The sequence below is a fragment of the Rousettus aegyptiacus genome, unplaced genomic scaffold (assembly GCF_014176215.1).
Source record: "Rousettus aegyptiacus isolate mRouAeg1 unplaced genomic scaffold, mRouAeg1.p scaffold_m13_p_6, whole genome shotgun sequence".
NCBI classification, from domain to species: Eukaryota; Metazoa; Chordata; class Mammalia; order Chiroptera; family Pteropodidae; genus Rousettus; species Rousettus aegyptiacus.
The window spans coordinates 161,415-184,673 of NW_023416309.1; the positions used below are offsets into that span (position 1 = coordinate 161,415).

The 23,259-nt window shown below is 39.1% G+C and overlaps 1 protein-coding gene across 2 annotated transcripts in view; it reads right to left on the reverse strand.

Moving 5' to 3' along the window:
* Positions 1-23,259, reverse strand: part of MARCHF8 (membrane associated ring-CH-type finger 8) — a 127,453-nt gene that overhangs the window by 28,116 nt on the left and 76,078 nt on the right. For both annotated transcript variants that reach the window (XM_016140935.2, XM_016140936.2), the window contains exon 3: positions 2,976-3,026. In XM_016140935.2, coding sequence (XP_015996421.1) covers positions 2,976-3,026 — 51 coding nt within the window. The remainder of the gene's footprint in view (positions 1-2,975; positions 3,027-23,259) is intronic.

The window sequence follows — 23,259 nt, forward strand, 5'->3', positions numbered from 1 at the left end:
AATTTTAAAAATCTAGATGGAACACTATGAGACAGATTGAAGGCTTTTTTTTTTTTTCCCACTTGTTCTCGGCCTCTAATTTTGTGAACCAGAATGTTTAAGTGGTAAACTTCAGAAGCATAAGGCAGACTGCAGGTAACTAAGTGAGCACAAATCAGCACCTGCTGGAGGCTGAATCAGCAGAAAGAATCTCCTGACAGAGACCAGGGAGATTTCATGTGACATAAAACATCTCCCTGGTCTGACCTTTCTTTGTATCCTATATCTCAAGAGTATAAAAGCATCTGTTTAAGAATGTCTGCTACATGGAAGATGGGACTTTACATGTCCTGGCCTAAAAATGGCCTCAAACAGATTCATTCTATAAATACTGCAATAAAGAACTTCATTCTCAAAAAACAGTTACCTTTCACAGTAGTCCTGCCCTACCCCTACCAACCCCATTTAACTTGTTTATGCCTAAGATGCTTTATTATATGAACTTTCTTTTTTTACAGAGGGGTACATTTTGCCTCAAAAGTTCATACTGGGAAGTTATATGAGCATACACTGCTCCTGAGATTTTCCTTTCAACCAGTAGGAACTCCTGCTTTGAAATGGAAGGGGCCCAGATCTTCTTGACCCTGCTCTGTGGCAGAAAGTTTTGAGGCTTTTCCACTTCCCCTGTTCCAGAAAGTGTTAGTGTGGGGCTAAAATGCTTTTTAAGAAAAATCTCAACCCTACAGGGGAGCTCTATGCCAGTGGCCATGTTTGTTTTGCTCATCATTTTATGCCAGTACCTAGAGCTCAGTGTCTGGTACAAACAACACACAATAAAAATGTATGGGAGAAAAAAAAAGGCAGAGTTTTAATTAGATATCTTACTTTTCACCCCCTGGTGAAAGTTATTTTAAATATATAGTTCTGCTTTTGATCAGTAATAAAATAATAAGAGCTACCATCAAGGACTATCCTGACCCAATCAACCTAAGATCACCTGGGTTCAACAAAGTTCAAAAAGAGTCATCTTACTGACTCATTGCAATAAGGGAGCTGTCCCTGTCCCACAGCTCCTTGCAAACATTATTATTAAGACTCACGACAACCCCGAAGGTTGTATTACTGCCCCAATTTACTCATCAGGAAATTAAAGCTCAGAGAAGGTTCTTCCTCAAAGCCACATGGCTAGTAAATCCTTCTCCATCTAACCCCCAAACCTTCACACAGCAGCTCAAAATAGCTATACCCTGGACCTTCGCCAAGTACATAAAATGTTTAAGACACTGTAAGCCAGTGGTTCACAAACTTTTAATTACGGGAGGAAACTGCTTCAAATAAATCTTACTAAAACCATAAACAAACTAACAGACACATATTTGAGGCACAGGATGATGCTCTTCTCTAGATCTTTGCCACTGGGGCAAAGCAGCAAGTGCTACTGTATGCTTTTCAAGTGTTTAATTAAACTTAATAAGACAGGCCATCTGGGTCTGCACTTTCTCACTCTTCTCAATGCTTAAACACTGGACAGCTCCTTCAAAAGGTGGCGGAGTAGAACTTGCCTTTTTACTGAGACAGTAATAACCTACCACTGCAAAGTTTTATAGCTCCAGCATTCCTGGCTTAAGGAACAGCAAAAGAAAAGAGAGAGAATTCAGTGAAAGGTATTTATATGAGGTGGTCTAACTCCGTAGTGTGAGTGACTGGTCTAGGGGGAGGCCAGGAATAAACCAAGGAGCACTCTGCAAATAGCCCTCAGTGTCACACTGAGCACTACAGACTTTCGGTTTTATGCCAAATTAAGTGGATAAATGATATGATTAGATAACAGCATTAGAAGCCTAAGAACAGATTAATGTCTTAAAGGATCTGATAGATTCTACTTTTGGTTCAAAAAAACAGGGTGATACAAATGAAACCATCTGTGTAGTTTGTAAATTAAAAAGGCATATAAGTGACTTTATTTCTGAGTACTTAGTAGGCCTGAGACCGCAGGACAATTTTTGTCATGTTATTCAGACCTTTCTGCCAGGATGTGTCTGTGTTTGGCCAAATGACACAGACATGGAGAGAAGGTTCTGCAAGAAACCTCTATAAACATACCTTCATGGCAAGAGGTTGGTCAGAGCTCATGTCTGGGCTGAGAGATGAGAAGTTCATGGGAGCAAGTTCACTGAATGGGAGGTACTTTCTACTGGCTCCTGGGTCACCCCTAACAGCTGATGTGTTCCTGGGAGGCTACTTAAGTGACTATGCCGCAAGTGCATCAGGTGCTATTGGATGGCCAGTTCACTCACTCAGCCCTCCTTTTCCTAGCCACTTTCCAGCTCAAGGAGGCCTTGTGATCCAGTTCTGGCCAGTGAGATGTAAAAAGAAGTCAGGCAGCTTAGCTTCTGGGAAAGTTTTTGCTTTCCAGACTTAAAAGTTCACTCTCAGCTGACAGACTTCTCTACCTTTCATCATTCTTATTTCCACCAGGACCACAGCTATGGTACCTGGAGGCCCAGCTACCAATCTTCAGAGCATGAAGTGCTATGCATCAGGATAATGGTGTGCTAAGAAAGGTGGCACAGAGAGAACAAAAAGTGCCTGGACCCCTGGCGACATCTATAAGCAACTGCAACAGCCTTGGACCATCTACCTCCAGACATCTTGTCAGTGAAACCACAGAGTTGGATTTTTGTTATTATTAAGTCAAATGCACTCCTAATTGAGGTGACAGATCCTCTGGTGACTCTCTGAGATTTCTTTTACCCTGAAAGTAAATGATTTCTACTGGAAGAAATAGGATTTTCTCCTATTAGTCTCTGCTCCCAACACACTCAGAATTGCCTCACTAAAAAAATATAATTGCCACAAACTTCAATGTATGTTTCCAGAGTAGATTAAAAAACTATATCAAGAACTTTATGTCTGTAAAAGAGTATAAACGGGTGCAAGGTATAAGAATACAATAACCCCAAGATATGAAATAACATATTTCAGTGGCACTCTACCTTAGAAATGCTACTTGGATGACTCATGGAATGTCCCAAAGTCTTCTCATTCTGCAAGAAAACCAAACAGGTGTTAAGTACCAAGAAAACCAAATGAGTGATGAAAATGTGCAAAGAACAGGTAACTTAACTGATCATAACAATCCTGACGAAGCCATTCCCTCAACGAGAATTTACTGAACACATACTACTATGTATTAGGTCAGCTATTAGATAGTAAAGAATTTGGCAGAGATGAATAAAAGAATAGGAACTTAACAAGAAAAGAACAGGAATTTGGAATTAACTGTAAATATAAGAGGGAGATGAGTATCTTATGACTCACTATGAACCTGTCTCATGACAGGTTCAGAGGCAAGAAACTGCATGTTCAGTTGTATGTGGTGTGATCCATGCTATGAGAAGCCCCTGCAGGAAGGGGAATAAAAAGAAGCAGGACAGCTGACCAGCACAGGTCATTTAGCTGTCAAAGTGTTGGGTACACAACAAGGACATCTCATAGCTCCCATCTATTCTCTTAACTTTTTCCTCCTGAATTAGAGAAATCTGAGATTCATGACAGCCTCCTCCCTTTAACACTCTTCCACAGTCACAAAGCCTTGTACCAAATTCTCCCTCCTTAAAGTTTCTTGATCTTAAATCTCATCATCATTTCTATTGTCAAACCCTTAGTTTTGGTTCTCTTCATTTCTCACTTGGAACTCTTGAATAACTTCCTACCTTGTCTTTCTGCTTTTAAGGTGACCTTCCTGAGACATAATTGATATGGACTGCATTGTATCACCCCTTCTCCAAATTTGTATATTGAAGTCCTAACCCCCAAAACTCAAAATGGAACTATATTTGGAGACAGGGTCTTTAAAAAGGTAATTATGTTAAGATGAGGTCAGGTTATTAGGGTGGACCCTGATCCAATACGAAGGGTGTCTTTTTAAGAAGAGGAAATTATGACACAGATACATACAGAGGGAATACCATGTGAAGACACAGGAAGAACCACCTATAAGCCAAAATGCTGATGAAGAAAAGTTTCAAGATCTTCCAAGTGGCCTGACAGCCGGCACTTGTTTTGGCAATGTTATCTTCTTTGTTTTTATAGCAATGTATTTGTATGTTTTTTTTTTTGTTTTGGAATATTTTTATTATATTCTCTCCTTATTTTAAAAATCTGAATGGAAACGAGTTTGGATCTCCTAAGAGTAATACAATACAGACAAAGCAGTTAAGTGGTTAGCTTCAATTGAATGTTGATCTTAAGCTAGTCAATTCAATAGTCATAGAAGAAAAGAATAAAATTATAAAGTACACTCAGAGTGTTGGCAATATGTTACCAAAGACTGTTTTTAAAAGACCAGACTTAATTAGGAATTTCATTCAAACATCTTATTCACACATTCAATCCCCAGGAATGGAGAGACCCTCTGTCCATAAAACAGGTAAATATAACCATTTCAGTTTCATTCATAAGTCAAGAATGTATGATGAACAAACACAGGGCATTGTTGTGAATCTCAGCTTAATAGCTTATCTACTGAAAATTTACTGCTAAATTTTGATTTAGTCTACTAAATTAAAACAAAGATATATACACCTTGAATTACATGTATAGAAAACCAATTATAACCAGAGTTAACAAGAAATGGCCAGTTTAACACCATCTGGAAACCTACAGAGAAGTTCTGAGGTACTAAGAGAAGGAATAATTCATATCCCAGAGCTTTATGACATTCATTATTCCATAGAGAGGGTGTGCAGAAACCTAGTAATTAAGCTAGATAACATTAAAAATCCAGACCGAAAACTAAAAGTTGCTCTTTATCTCATGAACTTGAGAAATAAATTTAATGATGTAAGCCTTTATTCTATTTTCCTTTTTAGAACAATACAATGTTTTACATTAGTAAAATCAAACAAATAATAGCCCCAGAAGATGCAAATGTTTTAAAGCCTGAAACCTACTGATATTTAGGACTACTTCTCCACCACTTGATAGGAAATTAACAATTCAGTTCCAATAGACTATTTTCCCCCCTTAATATTGATATGTTTATTTGGACTTACTGAAAATCTAAGAAGTTTGGAACCATAACAGACCCATTTTTCAGGAAGCAAATCTCAGGATTCATTTGAGTCAGTTATTCATTTCATACTTATTTACTATGCAACTACAATATGCAAACAACTGTATTAACCACAGAATATGAACAAAAATAAATCTGGTTCTTACGCCTATTCCACAGAATGGCTTTGAAATAGTGGTTTGATGAGGAATGTACAACTAGGGAAAAGTTGAAGAATTACATTAAAAGAGCACATATATAATAAATTATATCAGGGAAGAGTAGGTGACACTAGTCTCTTCTATAGTCAGGCATATTTGTGAATGAGAAGGAAAGGATACCAAACATCGATGTCAAGAACTGGCATTAGGCATACCAAAAAGAAAAGGAATTCCACTCTGGTTCAAGCCAAACTAAGCTTCAATAACCAAGTGCTAAAAACCTAGGCAAACTTTTTTCATACAATTGTTAATATGCTTAGTCACTGCTTAATGCATTCCACTATTCTGTATCCCTGGAAGAGATGAAAGCCTTACCGCTGGGCAGAAAAACTGTTACCCTCCTTCCTCGGAGAAGGCACCAGGATATGCCACACTGTGAGACTACACACTTCCCTGGCTTGCTCTCATCTGTATGTCACTTTGGTGGGCTTTTTTTTACTATACTGAACACGAGAGTTTCTCAGAACACAGCTCCATGACCTCTTCTCATTTATTTTCTCACTTAGAACAGTGCTTCTGAAATTCTGTACACTTGAATCAATTAGGGAGGGATCTTGCTAAAATGCAGATTGTGATTTGTTAGGTCTGAGGTGGACTGAGAGTCTGCATTTCCTATAAGGTCCCAGGTGACTCCCATGTTGTTAGTTCCCAGACCACACTTTCAGATGCAAGTTTCATTCCAAACCCTATGTGTCAGAATAATTCATAAAAGCTATGATTCATTTTTTAAAAATAAGGTATAATTGAACAGGATTCATTTTTTAAAAAGCAAATCATGACTACTGTAAAAGCAAATTTCTGTATAAAAGATGGCAGGCAGTGAGCTCACAATTGAGTCAATACATTTAAATCAATCAGGAAACTGACAGAGTTGGAAAGACTAAGTCTAAGGTGTGAGAAAAGTTTTGTTAATATGTTACCAAATCACTAAGATAAAAAGAAATCTACTGAAGGGCAAGGGACATATCACAATTTAATCAGTCCTGTCAATGTTTTGCCAAGTTCATGTGTGGCTCCAAAAGAACATATCTTGGGGATACAACTGAGACACAGAGCCCACAGAGGCCAAACAAGCGCTGGAAAGTAGAAGCCAAGAATTAACAATATCCCAATGAGGTGAGATGTCTAAGCAAGTTTGAGGGATTCCATGTAAAGAGGTCAACGAAAGAACTTCATGGAGGGGTTTTCCTGAAACTCTGACCAGGACCAGTCATTAAAACAAACAAAAAACCTATGTATGACAGACATTACTATCTACCTCATACCCAACTTACCAAGAGAACCCCAACTTTGTTTTAAGTAGCAATGGACTCAACTAAAAGTTAGCACTTTTTCACATCATTTTGCAGTTAAAGGTAAAAATGTAAGAAAGTTCTCTGTAAAAAAAATTAACCTCGAGGTTTTCTGGAAAAAACATTTGCTTTAATGATACAGCCATTGCTCCTTTCTCTAGCATTCCTTCTTTTCTCATTCGCCCTGGAATATAGAGGCCATCAGGTACAGAAGTCAACTTGGTCCCAGGAGAAGAGAAAGTATGTACAAGAAGTCTCAAACTTTTTGGTCTCAACTCTTTTACAATGTAAAAAATTGTGGATTCCCAAAACCTTTTGTTTATATGGGTTCTATCTATTAATTTTTACCATATTAGAAGTTAAAAAAATTATTTTAAAAGTATGAATCTCTTAATTCATTTAGTAGTAACAATAATAAAGTCAGTTAATATAAATAACATTTCTATTAAAAATAACTTTTTTCAAACAAAAACTATAAGTGAGCAGAGTAGCCTGGTTTGATATTTTTGTAAATCTTTTGTTATAGATGTCTCAATCTATTGATATTTCAAAATCTTGTTTTTTAAATCTTGATATAGATAGAGGCAGCTGTATTCTCATAACTGCTTTTGCATTCAATCTCCTTTGATATGTTTTGATTGAAGTAAACGAAGAAAATTTGGCTTTACAGTAGCCTCCCAGTTTTGTTTTTGTGGGCCCAGGCCTGGTTGGTACCAGGTCTGGTTGTGATCCAGGCTCGCAGCTAAGGATATGACCCCAGATCCGGCATGTTATATTAAATGCCGTAGTGCACCTACACCCAGTTTATGTAAGAATGATTCAGCTTGCTGTACTATGCATATGTGGTAGAATGCCACTGGCACATATAAGCCTATATGGTCCTCCAACGGGGAAGCACGCCCCACAATAAAGGCTTGGCTTGTAGTTTCATTCTCCTCTCAGCTCCTCATGTATTTTTTCAACTGGGTGTCTTATCACTGAAACCTTCCCTTCTCAATCAGCTCAGCGCTGACACCTGGTGTAGCTGGCAGGATGAGGTATGCCCGCACCCCGCCACCTCCCCCTGCCCAGTGCTCTGGATGGTCCCAGGTGGAGGATACCTAAGTGGAGGACATGTGGCCCTTCGCCTCCCAGTGGTATCTTGTGGCCATGCATCTTGCTACATAGGTGTCCCTGGAGGATTGGGATAGAGTGAAGCTGTGTCCAGAGAATATCCAGAAAGCCTAGGAGACACTTAAGTCAAATGTCCCAACCACGCACTGGGAGGCGGCTGGTTGGGTGGCCTGGATTTTCTGGCTGTGCTGCAGCAAGCCACCCTGGATGTTCATGACCAGGCCCAGCAGGCGCAGCAACTGCATCAACAAGAAGAAGCACTGGAACAATGGCTGTCAGCAGTGGAATGCATACTACGGGGCCCTGATGGGTCACTGCCATTGTCCCAGTCTGGGAGCCCACCAGCAACACTGCGGTAGGTGTGGCCAGTGATACAGTAGCAGGTTGATGAGAAACAGCTGTTGGCCCCAGGGGTACAAGCTGGCAGTGCCCCCAGGCTAAAAAGCATACCACATCCATCCAGTACACCTCCGCGGAACCCCGGGACCTGATGAAGCAGGTACGACAGAAAGCAGGGTTGATGGTTCTGGGGTGGCTGGTGCGCCTGTGGGGATGGGCTGAAGAAACTGAATTATCTTAAGAGATGACTTGGCTGGCTTCCATAACAGCAATACCATCCCTTCGACAGCACCTCCAGAATGTGGCATGTATGACACACACGTAGGTAATCATTCCCTGATCTCATGTCCATTCATGCCCACTGCACGGACAGTGTGGACTGACCCTGGGGAGCTGCCAGAGACAGTGAGCAAATGGACTATGTATTTAGACCTGGTCCAGATAACTCGGGAAATAGGCATGTGGCAAATGATGCTTCACGCCCAGTATGATAGTCCTGATGAAGAGGTATTTACAACCTGTATAAAGGACTTGATTTTGACTTCTGGCCCAGCCGGTACTTTCGGCACATGGCAGCACTGCTGGCCCCTTATGTAGACAGATGAATCCACGAAGCGACACCCACCATGGCTAGGTTGGGGGGTATAGAAGTGAAACGTAAGGCGCATATCACCCAAGTTCGTGCGATACCCCCTGCCACACTCCTAAACTGGCCAGTGTGTGGCAAGAGGCATGGCCAAAAAAGGGAGGTGGGGAGTGGAAGAACTCCCAACCCATCTGGCCATGAAGGTGAGCCACAAACAGATGTAGTTTGATCACCTTGTGGCAGAGATGGCCCCAGAAAAGACTGAACAGCAACCTAATGAAGTGCTGCTGGCACTGTGGAAACAGATGAGCCCTGACTAGTAATTCACCCCTATTCCCGGAAAAGCTGCAGCCCACGAGGTACTACTGGCTGATTACCTCCATGATTAGGGATCCAGCTGGGGTACCTGGTTGGTGGGAGTGCTCATTGACCTGAGGCTGCATGTGGAATTGACTATATATTGTCACCCACAATGTACAAAGGGTATTGTCCCTCATGGACGTGGGAGCTGACTGCACCCTACTCTATGGGAATCTGGACAAGTTTTCTGAACCCACTGCAACCATAAGAAGGCTATGGGAGTTGAACCATTCACATGAGGCAGGTCCATGTGACACTGGGTATTGGAAGATTGCCTCCTCACACATGCTAGATGTACATATTGCCCACACCAGAGTACATTAGTACATTTTGGGAACTGATGTCCTATGGGGTCTGAATTCCACCTTCGCATCCGGGTGGTGAAGACTATTATTTGGGGACATCCACACCATGCCTTGTTGATCCTGCTCCAAGCTACCCGGGTAGTAAACACGAAACAATATCACCTGTCTGGTGGCCATGATGAAATAGGTCACACCATTTTGAAGATGGAAGAAGCTGGTGTCATTAGTCCTACACAGAGCCTATACAACTCCCCTGTGTGCCTGATGGCTCCTGGCACATGACAGTTGACTATCAGGAGATGAAGATGACACCACCCCTACATGTTGCCATATCGAACATCACAGAAATTATAGACCATTTGTCACATGAACTTGGACAATACCATTATGTGGTGGATTTGGCAAATGCCTTCTTCTCTATTGCCATAGCCCCAGAAAACCAAGAACAGTTCACCTTCACCTGGGAAGGACAACAGTGGACATTCCTCATCCTTCTTTAAGGCTATCTGCACAGCTCTACCCTGTGTCATGGTCTTGTGGCTCAAGATTTACCCACATGGAAACAACCACCAGCAGTATACCTGTATCATTAACATTGATGACATAATGTTAACCTCTGATTCTCTTACAGAACTAGGAAGCAGCAGCAACTAGCCTGCAAGAAGCTCTCACCAACTAGGGTTGGGTCGTCAACAAGGACAAGGCCCAAGGACCTGGGTTCTTGGGAGTTGTCTGATCGAGGAAGATGAAAGTAATGCCAGAGGTGGTTATTGATAATATACAGGCATATCTCCAACCCAAAACTGTGAAGCAGCTCCAAACCTATTTGGGACTACTGGGATTTTGTAGAGTGTTCATTCCCCATTCGGCCTCCTTTATGCGACCCCTGCACTGTCTAGTGTGACGGTGTACTCAGTGGGATTGGACCCTTAAGATAGAAGACGCCTTTAAGGCTACAAAACATGCTATAGCACAAGCCCAAACTCTATGCATAGTAGATCCAGTCCTCCCATTTCTGCTCACAGTGCAGGTGGATGATGCAGGATTTGGGTGGGGCTTGTGGCAGAAGCAAGTTTCCAGGAAGGTGCCAATAGGCTTCTGGTCTCAGTTACAAAAAGGCATGGAAGTGTGGTAGTCTCTGATTGAGAAGCTACTGGCTGCCATAGACGTAGCCCTTCTGACCAGTGAGGTCATCACTGGTCCTAATTCTGTGACCATGCAGTCCACACACACCCATGAGGAGGGATGGCTATGGTCCTGGGTGCAAACTCCCCATACAGGAATTGCACAGACCCCTATACTGACCAAGTGGGGGGCATACCTGGAGCAGCGGTGCAGTTCTCTGTGAGCCTCCTGTCAGGGCAGCTGCACTTCCTATTGGGACGGGTGCAGTTTCAAGCAGATTTCCTGGAGGAGCCTGCTGTAGAGGGTCAGGCTCCCATCCTTAAGGATACCTGGTACATAGACAGTTTGTGCCATGGGCAGCCTCTGACATATGAAACTGGTGCTGGGCAACCTAGCCAATGGGCTGAGTTCTGCACTGTGTGGTTGGTCCTCATGAATGACACTGGCCCAGACAGTTGGGCCGTGTATCAAGGTCTCACTCTGTGACCGCCTTGGTGGGCTGCCCAAGAGTAGATGATAGGCCACCTCCCCTTATGAAGCCAGGGATTGTGAGAAGACCTCTAGAAGTGAGGCCTTCAACAGGGGGCTATCATATACCATGTCCTTGGCCGTTGGCGATTACAGGCCCCAGGCAATAATGCAGCCAATGCACTGGCACATGTTCACTGTGCCCATGTACAGGGCAAGTAGGGGCCCATACCATGGAACAGGTAGCAAAGCAATGGGAGCTATTGTTGACCCCGGCACAAGTACAAGTTGCCATGGCACAATGCCCTTGGTGTGCTGAGCAGCACCAGGAGAGATGACGGGTAAAGAGTACCCCAGGAATGGTACCTCACGGGGCTAAGCCACCCTAGGAATGGCAAATGGACTATACAGGGCTTTTGCCCACAGACTGGGGACACTGCTATATATTCACGAGTGTGGACACAGTCACCGGTCTAGAGTTTGCATGACTGGTTGCAACTACTGATCAACTCCATACTGTGACTGTATTGGAACACCTCGCAGCCACCTACCGCCAGCCCTTATTAATCACCAGTGACAGAGGCACTCCTTTTAAAGGGCAAGAAAAGCAACCCTGGGCCTACACCAATGACGTGAGGTGGCAGTTACATGTCCCTTATTCATCCACAGGCAGCTGGAATGGTAGAACAATTCAATGGCTTGCTGAAAGACAAACTGCGCACATTGGGCCCATGCTGGTGCTGTTGGTACACTGAACTCCCACAGGCTGTACATCTTCTGAGCAAATAGGGTTGTCTCCTCCTTGACAGGGGTGTAGCAGGCTTGCCTCGGGCTATCAAGGTATGCCCAGGCCCTGCTGCTAAACAGCTCTTGCCCTAGGCCTTCCAGGGAGCTTTGCTGTTTCTGGCCCCAGAACCTTTGGCAGGAGGCGAATAGGCCACCTGGTTGTGGCTCTGAACTATACAGGTAACATAAGAGCCATGGGTAGCCTTGGTTGAGCCCTGGAGGCAGGGCTTATGCAATGGGTTGCAGGCAGAAACCTGGATTTGTATTTGGCCCATGCCTTTGCGAGTGTCACTGCCCATGACTGCTGAAGGTTCCCTGTTAATGGGGAATTTTGACCTTAGCCTCTGGCCAATTCCTCTCTATACTGTAACACCGGTGGAGACCCCCTGGCCTGCTACCCTTGGAGAAACTGTTTGGTATCACAGACCAGGGGCAACCTCTCTCCTGGCCACCCTTTTATCTCAAGATGGGCAAGTGGTCTGTATCCTCCTGGAAGGACAGGACTTGCCCCTAATGATCTCTTAGTCTGCTCTACCCTAATGCCCAGGCTGACAAAGGAACAGTGTCATGTTGTTGTATTCTTAGTTTGCTCAGCGTTTTCCACTATTATTATTTATCATAGTGCTAGAAGTTTTAGCTAGTACAATAAAGAAAATAAAGGAAATAAAAGTCATACACATCAGAATACAAGAAACAAAATGTTTATTTATAAATGACATGGTTGCCCATGAAGATCTAAAAGAGTCAACAACTTCCTAGAATAAATAAGTTCAGCAAAGTCCGAAGATAGTAAACAGAAAAATTCATTGCATATCAATATACAACAATGAACAAAAGAACACGAAGGTTGCTATTTACAAGTCATTCTAAAAAACTATTTAGGTGTAAATCTAACAAAACAGGACTTCAACACTAAAACTGCAAAATACTAATAAATCAAAGATCTAAATAAAAAGACATACTGTGTTCATGGATTAGAAGACTAGACATAGGAAAGCTGTTGGCTCTTCCCCAAAGTGATTGTTTTTAATGTAATTCCTATAAAAATCCCAATAAGACTTTTTTGTAGATATAGGACTGAAGTGGGAAGAATAAGTCTACATGATTTCAAGACCCACAGTAATCAAGACTGGGTGGTATTGGTAGAGAAATAGACACACAGATCAATGGAACAGGACAGAGAATTTTGAAATAGATCCAAATAGTATGTCCAATGGATTTTGAGATAGAGTTTTCAATGAATGATGCTGGAACAATTGGACAAATGAACAAAAAAAATTGACTCCAACTTGAATCTCAAATTTTATTTAAAATTAACTTAAAGTAACTCATAGACTTAATTGTACAACATAAAACTGCAACACTTTTAGAAAAGAAAAAAAAGCAGGAGAAAATCTTTAGGTTTAGGATTAAAGAGTTCTTATACTTGACATCGAAAACATGATCAATCCATAAAAGGAAAAACTGATGAATTAAAATTTTAAAACTTCTGTTCCATGAAAGATCCTGTTAAGAGAATGAAAATAAAAGCTAAAAATTGAGAGAAAACATCTAGAAACTGCATAACGAACTTAGGAATAGTATACAGAATATATATAAATTCTGAAATCTCAACAGCAAAAAATCAATTCAATTACAAAATGGGCAAAGGACACGAAAAGACATTTGAATGAAGAAGATATTCAAATGGCAAATAAACATATGTAATGATGTTCAACATCATTAGCCATTAGGGAAATGCAAATTAAACTATAATGGGATATCACTATATACCTGTCAAAATGGTTAAAATAAAAAAGTGACATCACCAAATTCTGGTAGAGAATGCAGAAAAATGGAATCACGCCTATGTTGCTTGCAGGAATGTAAAATGTTACTTACTCTGGAAAATAGATTGAGAGTTTATTTAAAAATTAAAAAAATGCAACTACAATATAAAAATAGCTATTGCTCTTCCAGGCATTTATGCCAGAGAGATGAAAACACACGTTCACACAAAAATCTGTGCATGGATGTTTACAGAAGCTTTGTTCAAATAAATGTCCTTCAGCATGTGACTAAATACGGTGGGACATCCATTGCATGGAATACTACTCAAAGTAAATAGGAAATTTCAAGAGAATTAGTAAAAAGTCTAATCCTAAAAAGTTACAAATTCTATTATTACATTTATATAACATTCTTTAATTGACAAAATTATAGAAAATAAGATTAGTGATTGTCAGTGCTTAAGAAGGGAGGAAGGATAGGAGGGAAGGGTTGTGTCCATATAAGGGCTACTGAGGGATCTTTGAGGTGATGGAAATGGTCTGTCTTGATTACATCAATGGCAATATCCTGGTTGTGATACTTCACTATAGCTCTGTAAGATGTTATTACTGGGTGATAATAGGTAGGGATACATGAGTTGTCATTTTTCTAACACTATATATGTGTGACACTGTGATTTACAAAGAAATGACCATTCATATGACCAAAATATACTTCTCATATATTTGACTTTGTCCAGTTCCTAGCTCATAACTCCCAAAACCCTTGGAATTTACTGTTGAGAGTCATAAAGGTGTCTTTTGTTATGTTAATTATGTGACTTTTAGAAAACACCTATAAGGAATGGGGCTGATTGGCAATGAAGTCAACCTTGTGATTAGAGGGTTGAAACTTTCAGTCTCCTTCTCGCCTTCGGAGCAGGGAAGGGGTTGGAGGGTGAATCAACGGTCAATGCCAATGGATTTACTCAATCATGCCTACGATTATCTTATAATGTAAAAGTTTAACTATCATATACATACATGTGAATGTTATGTGTATATGTGTGGTTTAAAGACCCTAATCAAAAGGCAGAGATATTTGGATTGGACATAAAAGCAAGATATAACTCCCTGCTGCCTACGAGAAAAATACTTTAAATATATCAACACGAACGGATTAATAAATAAAGGAAGAGACACCTGTAACAAGATGACACTAATAACAAGATGATAGAGATGTTGAAATTATCTGGCAAAGATTTTAAGCAGCTATTATAGAAATACTAGAGCAATCACAACACTCTTACAACAAAATAGAAAATGGGCTCGAAAGCAGAAGATGACAGACGGAATCAAGGGCTTGATAGAAAAATGGAAACTATATAACCTGAACAACAGAGAGAAAAAAAAGATATTTTAAAAATAAGGCCAGAATCTTAGGGACCCGTGAAGCAAAAACAAATGGTCTAACAATCATGCCACTGGAATCCAAAAAGTAAAAGTAAAAAGAGTATAGTGCTAAAAAATAATTTAAAAAATACTGCTAAAATTTTCTAAGTTTGGAGAAAGACATAGCCTACAAACTAAAGAAGCTGAGTAAACTCCAAATAAGATAAACTAAAAGAAATACATGTCCGAACACATCTTAATCAAATTGCTGAAAACTAAAGACAAAGACAAAATCTTGAAAACCCTCAGAGAAAAAACTATTACCTAGGGGAACAATGATTCAAATGACTGGACTGCTCATCTGGAATTACTGAGGCCAGTAGGAAGTAACATGACATTTTTCAAATACTGACAGAAAAAAAAAAAACAAAACAAAAAAACTGTATCCACAGAACTGGGTAACTGGTGAAAACATCCTTCAGGAATGAAGTAGGAAATGAAGACAATGACACTGGAAAACAGAGATCTACTCTAAGATAATTGCTTAAGGGGTACCCAACCCCCCAGCCCATAGACCTGTACTGGTGGTCCAGGACCATCAGGAATCAAGCTGCACAGCAGGAGGTGAGCAGCAGGCTAGGCAAAGCTTCATCTGTATTTGCAGCTGTTGTGCAGAGCTAGCATCACAGCCTCAGCTCCACCTTGGATCATTAGGCGTTAAGATTCTCATAGGAACACCTAGTCCCCAAAAGATTTGGGGACAAGTAGCTTAAGGGAATTTCTTCATATAGAAGATAAATAATATCAGAAGAAAATATGGAATACCAGCAATAATGGAAGAGCAACAGAAAGGCTAAAGTAATTGGGTAAAAAAACTATTATTCTTGTCTTGATCTTTAAAGCATGTCTGATAGTTGAAAGCAAAAAAAAAAAAAAAAAAAAATACAACACTGAGAAATTTTCAGTTTGTAGATATAATATGTTAGATAACTACAACATAGAGGAGGAAGGTAGTAAAGTTTCTACATTCCAAATTAAGTAGTAAAATATTGTATGTATTCTGTAATACCTAAAAAAATAGATACTTATAGTCAAAACCAAAATAAAAGTGGCAAGAATTGTATTATGTGTACATGTTATAAACATAACAAATAAAAAATATGGATGTGTAGAACTGATTTAAAAAAAAAATAACCCAATTATATGCTGTGTACAGGAAATTCATTTCAATGATACTGGTACATTAAAAATAAGACAGTGAAAAAAGATATACCCTGCAAATAGAGTCAAAATACCCCAAACATGGAAACCACCCCAAAAGTTCATCAATGAATAAACTGATAAAAGATATACTATATCTATACATTATTCAGTCACAAAATGCAATGAACTATTGATATATTTTGAAACATGGATAAACTATGAAAACATTCTAAGTAAAAGAACACAGATACAGAAGGTCACATATATGATCCATTTATATAAAATGTTCAGAATAGATAAAACCAGAGTTAAAAAGTAGGTTAGCAGATGCCAAGGCCTGAAGGAAGGGGAGACTGAGTGAATGTTAATGGGTACATGCACTTACATCCTTAGTGCTAGAGCTTTTGTCCCTGTGGAGTTGAACATATTCTCCTGGAACGTGGATATGTTCACCAATTCAGAAGTTCCACAAATCATGTTGCTTCGAAGTTTTTAATCAAGGTTTCAATCTGTAGGCATGATTAATAATTCATTGGCCGATGGTGATTGAATCCATCCACAGCCCCTCCTCACTCCCTGGAGGTGGGGGAATAGGGTTAAAAGGCTCAATCTTCTATTCATGTGGTTGGTTTTCTGGTGACCAGACCCCATTCCGAAGCTTTCTTGGGGCCCACCATAAGTCTTCTCTTTGGCAGAGATTCAGATTTGGTGAAAGGGGCTCATTATGAATAAAAAAAGACACTCCTAGCACTCAGGAAATTCTAAGGATTTTAGAAGCTCTGTGCCAAGAATAGATGACAAAAGATTAAATATTTACCATATCACACATGGAAAGAAAAATGGAGCACAGCCTGTGATTTGAAATGCAAAGGGTTTTTCTAGAAAGTGCATCAAAAAAAGAAAGAATAATAATGTTAAGAAAAGAAAGAAATGAAAAAGACTGCCTATTCAGGTGATAGCTTTTCATAACCATATGTCTAAGCAGAGGTAGACAAATGTCTGTCATGAATGCTGAAGAACAGATCCCTGCATTTGGTAGAACAGACTGCTGAGGTTTTTAAAATTTTAATAGGTTCTACTATTACCATAGTTCCTTAATCAGTGACTCCTAGACTTTTGGATTTCATGGACCAACCAAATTTCAAAAAACATCTGGGAATGAACATAAGAATGCTAACTTTTACTCTGCCAAATTAAGACATTAAAAAGTAAGCATTATCATGTCATAAAAGTGAGACAGGACATCACTTGTAAAATTCTTAATCTTTTAGCAGGAAATGAAATGAGACATCTCTTACAGAGTTAATCTTTTCAGTAAACCTAGTTAAGTTTTCTTCCCTCCTTTCTTTGGGAACAAAGATTCTCTCCCTCAAATCCTGATAACTGCCCTGGAAACTCAGATTCTCTGGCTACTAATAAGGGTCATCGGCCCATTGTTCAGCAGAAATCCTGTTAAACTAGGCAGGGCCCTTAGAGTCTGGGGGATGGGAGTGGACTTTAAACCAAAGGTATCTCTTTTTACTCTTTAAGAAACGTATTAACCAAGCCTGTTTCCCTTTACTCACTTAATAGGCAAATCAATAATAGAAATTAATAGATGTATGATTTAAATAACGAGTTTGTATCTTTTCCTAGTCTAGGGACTGAGGTGGCACTTAAGCAAGAAACCTAAGACCCCACCCTGAGGCAACAAAGGGAATGGGCTCCATGAAACCTCTATAGGCAGGGACTATGGCATTCTCAGCAGGAAGCAGATACAGATACATCCTGTCCCTCCACATCTATCCTAATAAATAAGGGGATTCATGGCTCTTAGAAAAGAGGCAGGAAAGTTCATTAGGGGATTTTGGGTCTGCCTGCAAAGACACTTAGGTCCGTCCTATCTTAGAAGGGGTCTGCCCTAATCTGCCCATAATTAAGCAAGCCAGAAGGCATTTTTTTACTCAAAGAAACCAGTAAGCAGAGATTTAAGGACCAGTTTAAGCCAGTTGCTCTCACCTGTGCAATGAAGACCCCAATGACTTTTGACTCTCAAGTCTCATTATGCCATCATTATAATATGACGCATATGCCTGGAAGTTCATTAATATCATTATAACAGACTGAATTCTGGGAACAAACATGCGCAGAAAGCATGATGAATCAATGAGTCCTGTCAATCAAGGAAGCCCACTCCTCTAAGAAAAGTAACCTCCCACAGCAAACAAGGTATAAAAACCCTGAAGTCTTTGTTACCAGGCCTTTTGAGCCACGCTTCTCTTGCTCAGGACTGCTTCCACATCTGAAAGTGTACTTTCCTTTCTAATAAAACTTTCCTTTTCTGCTGTATTTTGGTGTCTTGCTCAATTCTTTGTCCAAGACATCAAGAACCTGGACAACGCACCAGGAGAGGACCTCGCTCCCCAGTAACAAAATGACATTTCACTAATGAAAACGGACATTAATTAAAAGTTAAACAAAAAATTATTTTAGTGATCTGATTTTTCTTTTTCACTCTGAAAACTGGAACTTGAGAACCCTTCTCAGAAAGCTCACAGCACTAGATATACCTTCTTGGGATTTGCTCAAATCCCACTGAATAAAAAAAATTCCACATCTTCGTAGCTGACTGTGCAGCTTCATCCAATGAACTGTAGAATAGTGGAAAAGAGATTTTTGAGTGCGGAATAGGACTTGTTCCACTTAGCTCAAAGAGCTCTACTTGGGAGAGCACAAGAAAACCCAAGTTTGATATTTATTTGGAATTTTTTATAAAAGGGGAATATTAGGAAGTCCTAATACTTGCTTTCAACTAGATATATTTGTCTTATGTTAGCTGTGGGTCTCCATCGATCAGTAGGTTTATTTGCTTCTGGTCAATTCCTTGGATTAGCAGACAGCCTGATCTTTAAGTCTAGCAACTTCTGTCTCTTGGCATCAATTTACTAGGCTCTTTACATACAGCACCAATTTAACTGTCCCCAGCCTCAGGAAAGAGGAATCAAAAACTGCCTCACAAACTCATTCTGGATGTCAGGTCAAGTCCACAATGAAAATGACTGCTCTCTCTGTCAGGCAGTTGGGGACCTAACCCCAGAGGTCTGGGAAATTCAGGGGTGGAGAGTAAGGTGGCTAAGCTTTTACAGGGCTGCAATCATATCTTCTGCACATCTCTTGGCCTCCATGCCTTTGCACAAATTAATCTTGCTTTGGAGCAGATAATTTGGTTATTCTAGCTCTGCAAAACCCTGAATCCCTGAATTACAGAATATACGATTTTTCTTAGGAAAGCCCCGTTTTCCCTCTCTCCCATTCAGACAGGAAAGTTTCAGTATTAATCTTTTTTTCATAGGCTCTTACTGTAGACTGCAAGCTATACACAATATAATCTAATATCCTGAAGTTTTCCTAACAAGTCCTCTAATGCTAGTTTTGGTTGGCATATCAGCGAACACAAAAGTACCACAGGAGACAGCCCTTCAACCACCTCACAATGGCTTGCTTAACAAGGACTTCCAACTTGACAGCCCAGGTGAGACTGGCCTAGATGGTTCCCCTCTATAGCTCAGTCTCACATTTCACATATCAGACTCTCAAATATGCTTTCTCTCCTTTCCCTGTGTGTGTGTAGGGGGGGGTGGGGGGGTGGCGCACAACCTGAATTTCCCGGGCTTGCCCTTCAGTAGGATTGGACCCCTTTTCCAGCTCTAGGAGTTAAGTTTTGACTGGCCTGAAATAATCACTGTGACAAGTGATTGCCTATCACCACTCATATCCATTTGGTCAATTCTACACATTAGGATTTGTTACTTGCAACGCCCTAGTTCCTGGTGCCAAATTCTGTTACAGTTAAGTTGCTATCCATTTGTTTGTTTCTCATCAATGCCATATGCTGGTAGCTAATGCCAAACGTCTGATTTAGCCACTGTCTGAGCCAGGGAACTTGTTTCCTAGCAACATTCCACTCCTCTATTCTTTACCACAGTGACTGGGTTGGTTGAAGGACAGGATAACATTAATTGCTTTAGGTCTATTAGAACCATCTCTTAGAACTAACCTATTCAAAACACATGGTTCTACCCTATTCAAATCTCCTGGCTGGGAAATTTGATACCTGCTTGGAAGGGGAATTTTGCTCTCCACTAAATTTGCTTGGGTTTGTTTTCCTCCATTAAAAAATTCTCTACTAGGAATTTTTTTTTTGGTCTCACCGTATTTACATCGCTGGATTTACAGAAAATGGGTTAATAGGTGAGAGCTTACAATTTGATTTGTTATGTCTTTTCTGTTTGTCTATTTGTTCTACACTCAAATAATTAAGAACTCATACGTAATGGGAAGAAAATAACTCTTTGATATGGACTGATAAGTTTTGTAATTCTGTGTTTACTCTTGATGTATGGCTGAAATTTTAGAACTGAAGTTACAAACTCTAATTGTGTCTACATGCCTATGTGTCTGTAATTTAGAAAGGTCTTTACCTTTCAGTGTGTGAGGATGTAATCATCTTTTACCTTGGCATGGTGTTAATAAACTGAATTATAAATTTACTAGATTATAAAATCTCTTAAAGAAGTCTACTCTGATTGACTCAGAGATAATCACCTATATAAATAGAATATTGCTAAAATTCCTAGAAAAAAGAGAAGATGAAGTTCTAACACTCTCAGGGTGCTAGATTTTTAAAATATCCCTACAGAAACCAATTCAGAATGTTTTAAGAAATTATATTAACATAATTTAGGTAAATCTTTCACAAATGTAACTGGTTTCTCATTTATGATTTAATAAAAATAGCATGTCTTCTCTGATTTATCAGTGTTAAGTACAATAAAAGCACAAATTTTTATTCTGTTTGGGTATGTCTCCTAAATTTTCTGATTAAACTATCATTACTTCTAGTTAATGTTTAAGATTATAAAAAATGTGAATTTGTTTAACCAAATCTATTCATTATTCTGATGAATTTGTATTTCAATAGTAAATATGATTTGTAGTATGTCAGCTTGAAGATAAATTTTCCAGATTTTTAGATAACTTAAAGACTTGAACTATATTAATTTAATTAATAGTTATTTACTGGATGACTAGATCATTGCTAAGAGGATATTAAAACATTTATTAGTAAGCATAATTTTAAATGTATATACTTTTGTTTTTTATTTCTATATGCTACAAAGAGGCTGCGTCTTTGGATCTGTTAATTTATTGAACGTGCTCTTTTTGTGCCACTGTAAGACTTGTATAAGGGTAGCTGTAGCTATAAAAAGTTGTTAGGCCTACTAGTCTGCTAAAACAGTGGTGTGTGACAGATACCTCACAATCAATGACTCTTTAGTTTTCTCTGTGTAACAGAAGTTATTTTATTACTGATGTATGCGAATGAGACTACTAGAAGCAATGGTGAACGAAAGGTACAATTTTTTTGTGTACTAGTAATGAGATGAGTTTTGTTATTAAAGGGCAAAAAATTGTTTTGTTATTAAAGGGAAAAAATTGTTTTGTCTTATAATAAAAGGGCTGGTTAAACTAGAACGAGAAAAGAGGTCTGTAAAGGACTATAAAGGACAAAATAACAAAGTTATAGACGATTTAAGGAAAGGAATTTCATTTGCCTTGGCAAAGCTAGTTCAGGTTTGCTGGGTTAATTAGTAAGGTTTTATAAAAGAGCTTGTAGTTCCTTTATTACCAAATATTATACTTAAGTAAAATTAGAATATAGTTTTCTCTGTTATAATTACAAATTTTCTTGATTACTGGTCTATGCTAAGAGTTTATAAAGTTATTCTTACTATCTCTGCATCTCCCTAGGTAACAAAGATTTTGTGCTTTATTAATTTTCCATGCTTTTGATTTTATTATGTCCTTGATTTAGAAAATAAAGTTTTCTCATTTACGAAAAAAGCTAAATTCTTTACAATCATGTTAACTTCTATGTTTATTTTCAAACGTTTAGTTGTCACTTAAAAATCAATAGTCAAATATTGTTTCTCTGGTACTCTTGATCCAATTTCTATATTAAGTGTTCAAATCTCCTGACAACTTTTGATTTTTGCCTTCACAAAATGCAAAATAAAATTAAAATTTCAAATATCTCTTGCTGCTAAAATTGTCATTGAGATTTCCTAGAGGGTCCTAAAAAAATCACAAAGATTTATATTTTCATCTGTAAAAGGAGGGATACTGAAAATAACTAGCTTTACTTGATTTGCTTCTATTGATGAACTGCATGGGAAGAGTTATGAAATGAGAAGAGTTTTCAGTACCCTATCATGATACATTTCTATTTATCAGAGACCTGATACTTCTCTTCTCTGCACACTATAGTCCGTATCAGTCATAATTACTGTTTTTTGTTTTTTTTTTAATGTTAACTTGGTCACAACTTTACTTTTTAAATTTGAATCTAGCATTTTTTAGGCCAATGGTTTTCAACTGGGATTCATATACAATGGAGTTTCATTAATATACACAAGTTTAGGACATATTTCGGACTTACTGAATTTCTTTAAGTTCTGATATATTATTCTTGGTATATTCAAAGTACATTAATGTCTAAGAATTATTATGTCTCAAGATTTTTTTGTTAAGTTTATGCCCATCCATTTTTATAAATTAAATATACTCTGTTCACTGCACTCCTGGAATATACAGTTAATTATTATGTTTATAATTTTTGTCTAAAATGTTTTGGATTGACTTTATTATCTTGTTTTGCATGTCACAAAAACCACCAAATTTCCGTCAGTTACATTTTTCATGAAATAAATTCTCACCAGACTTTTCACTTTTGAAAATTATTTTAACTACAGAACCAGCTCAAAATGGTCTTATCCTATTTAACGAGATACTGAGTCATTTTTCAGAGACAACAGACCAAAATTGCAAGTCATGCAGCCAAGAAATGCCTGGAGAGAACTTTGACCTCCAGGCTGTACCCAAAACCAAAGTCTCGCCCCCACCCCGCCTTCATGGAACCAAAGAACCAGGACATAACAGGAACTTGAACGCCAGAAGCTAAGGGTCTGTTGTCCCAGAAGATCTGGTATTGATTGCTGTCCCTTTACCATAAATGACCACAATTCAAGGTCCTCCAATTCGAACTTGAAATCCACAGCACTTCCACATATCTGTTCCTCCGAACCTCTTAAAAACCCTTAGCCTAGTCCAGCAAGTAAGATGGATTTGAGGCACCATTAGGTATTCCAACTTCTCAGGTGGCATCTCGATTACTAAACCTTTCATTACTCCAAACTCTGACATTTTGAGTTTTGACCTTCCAAAGCATGGGGCCTATGGATTTTGGT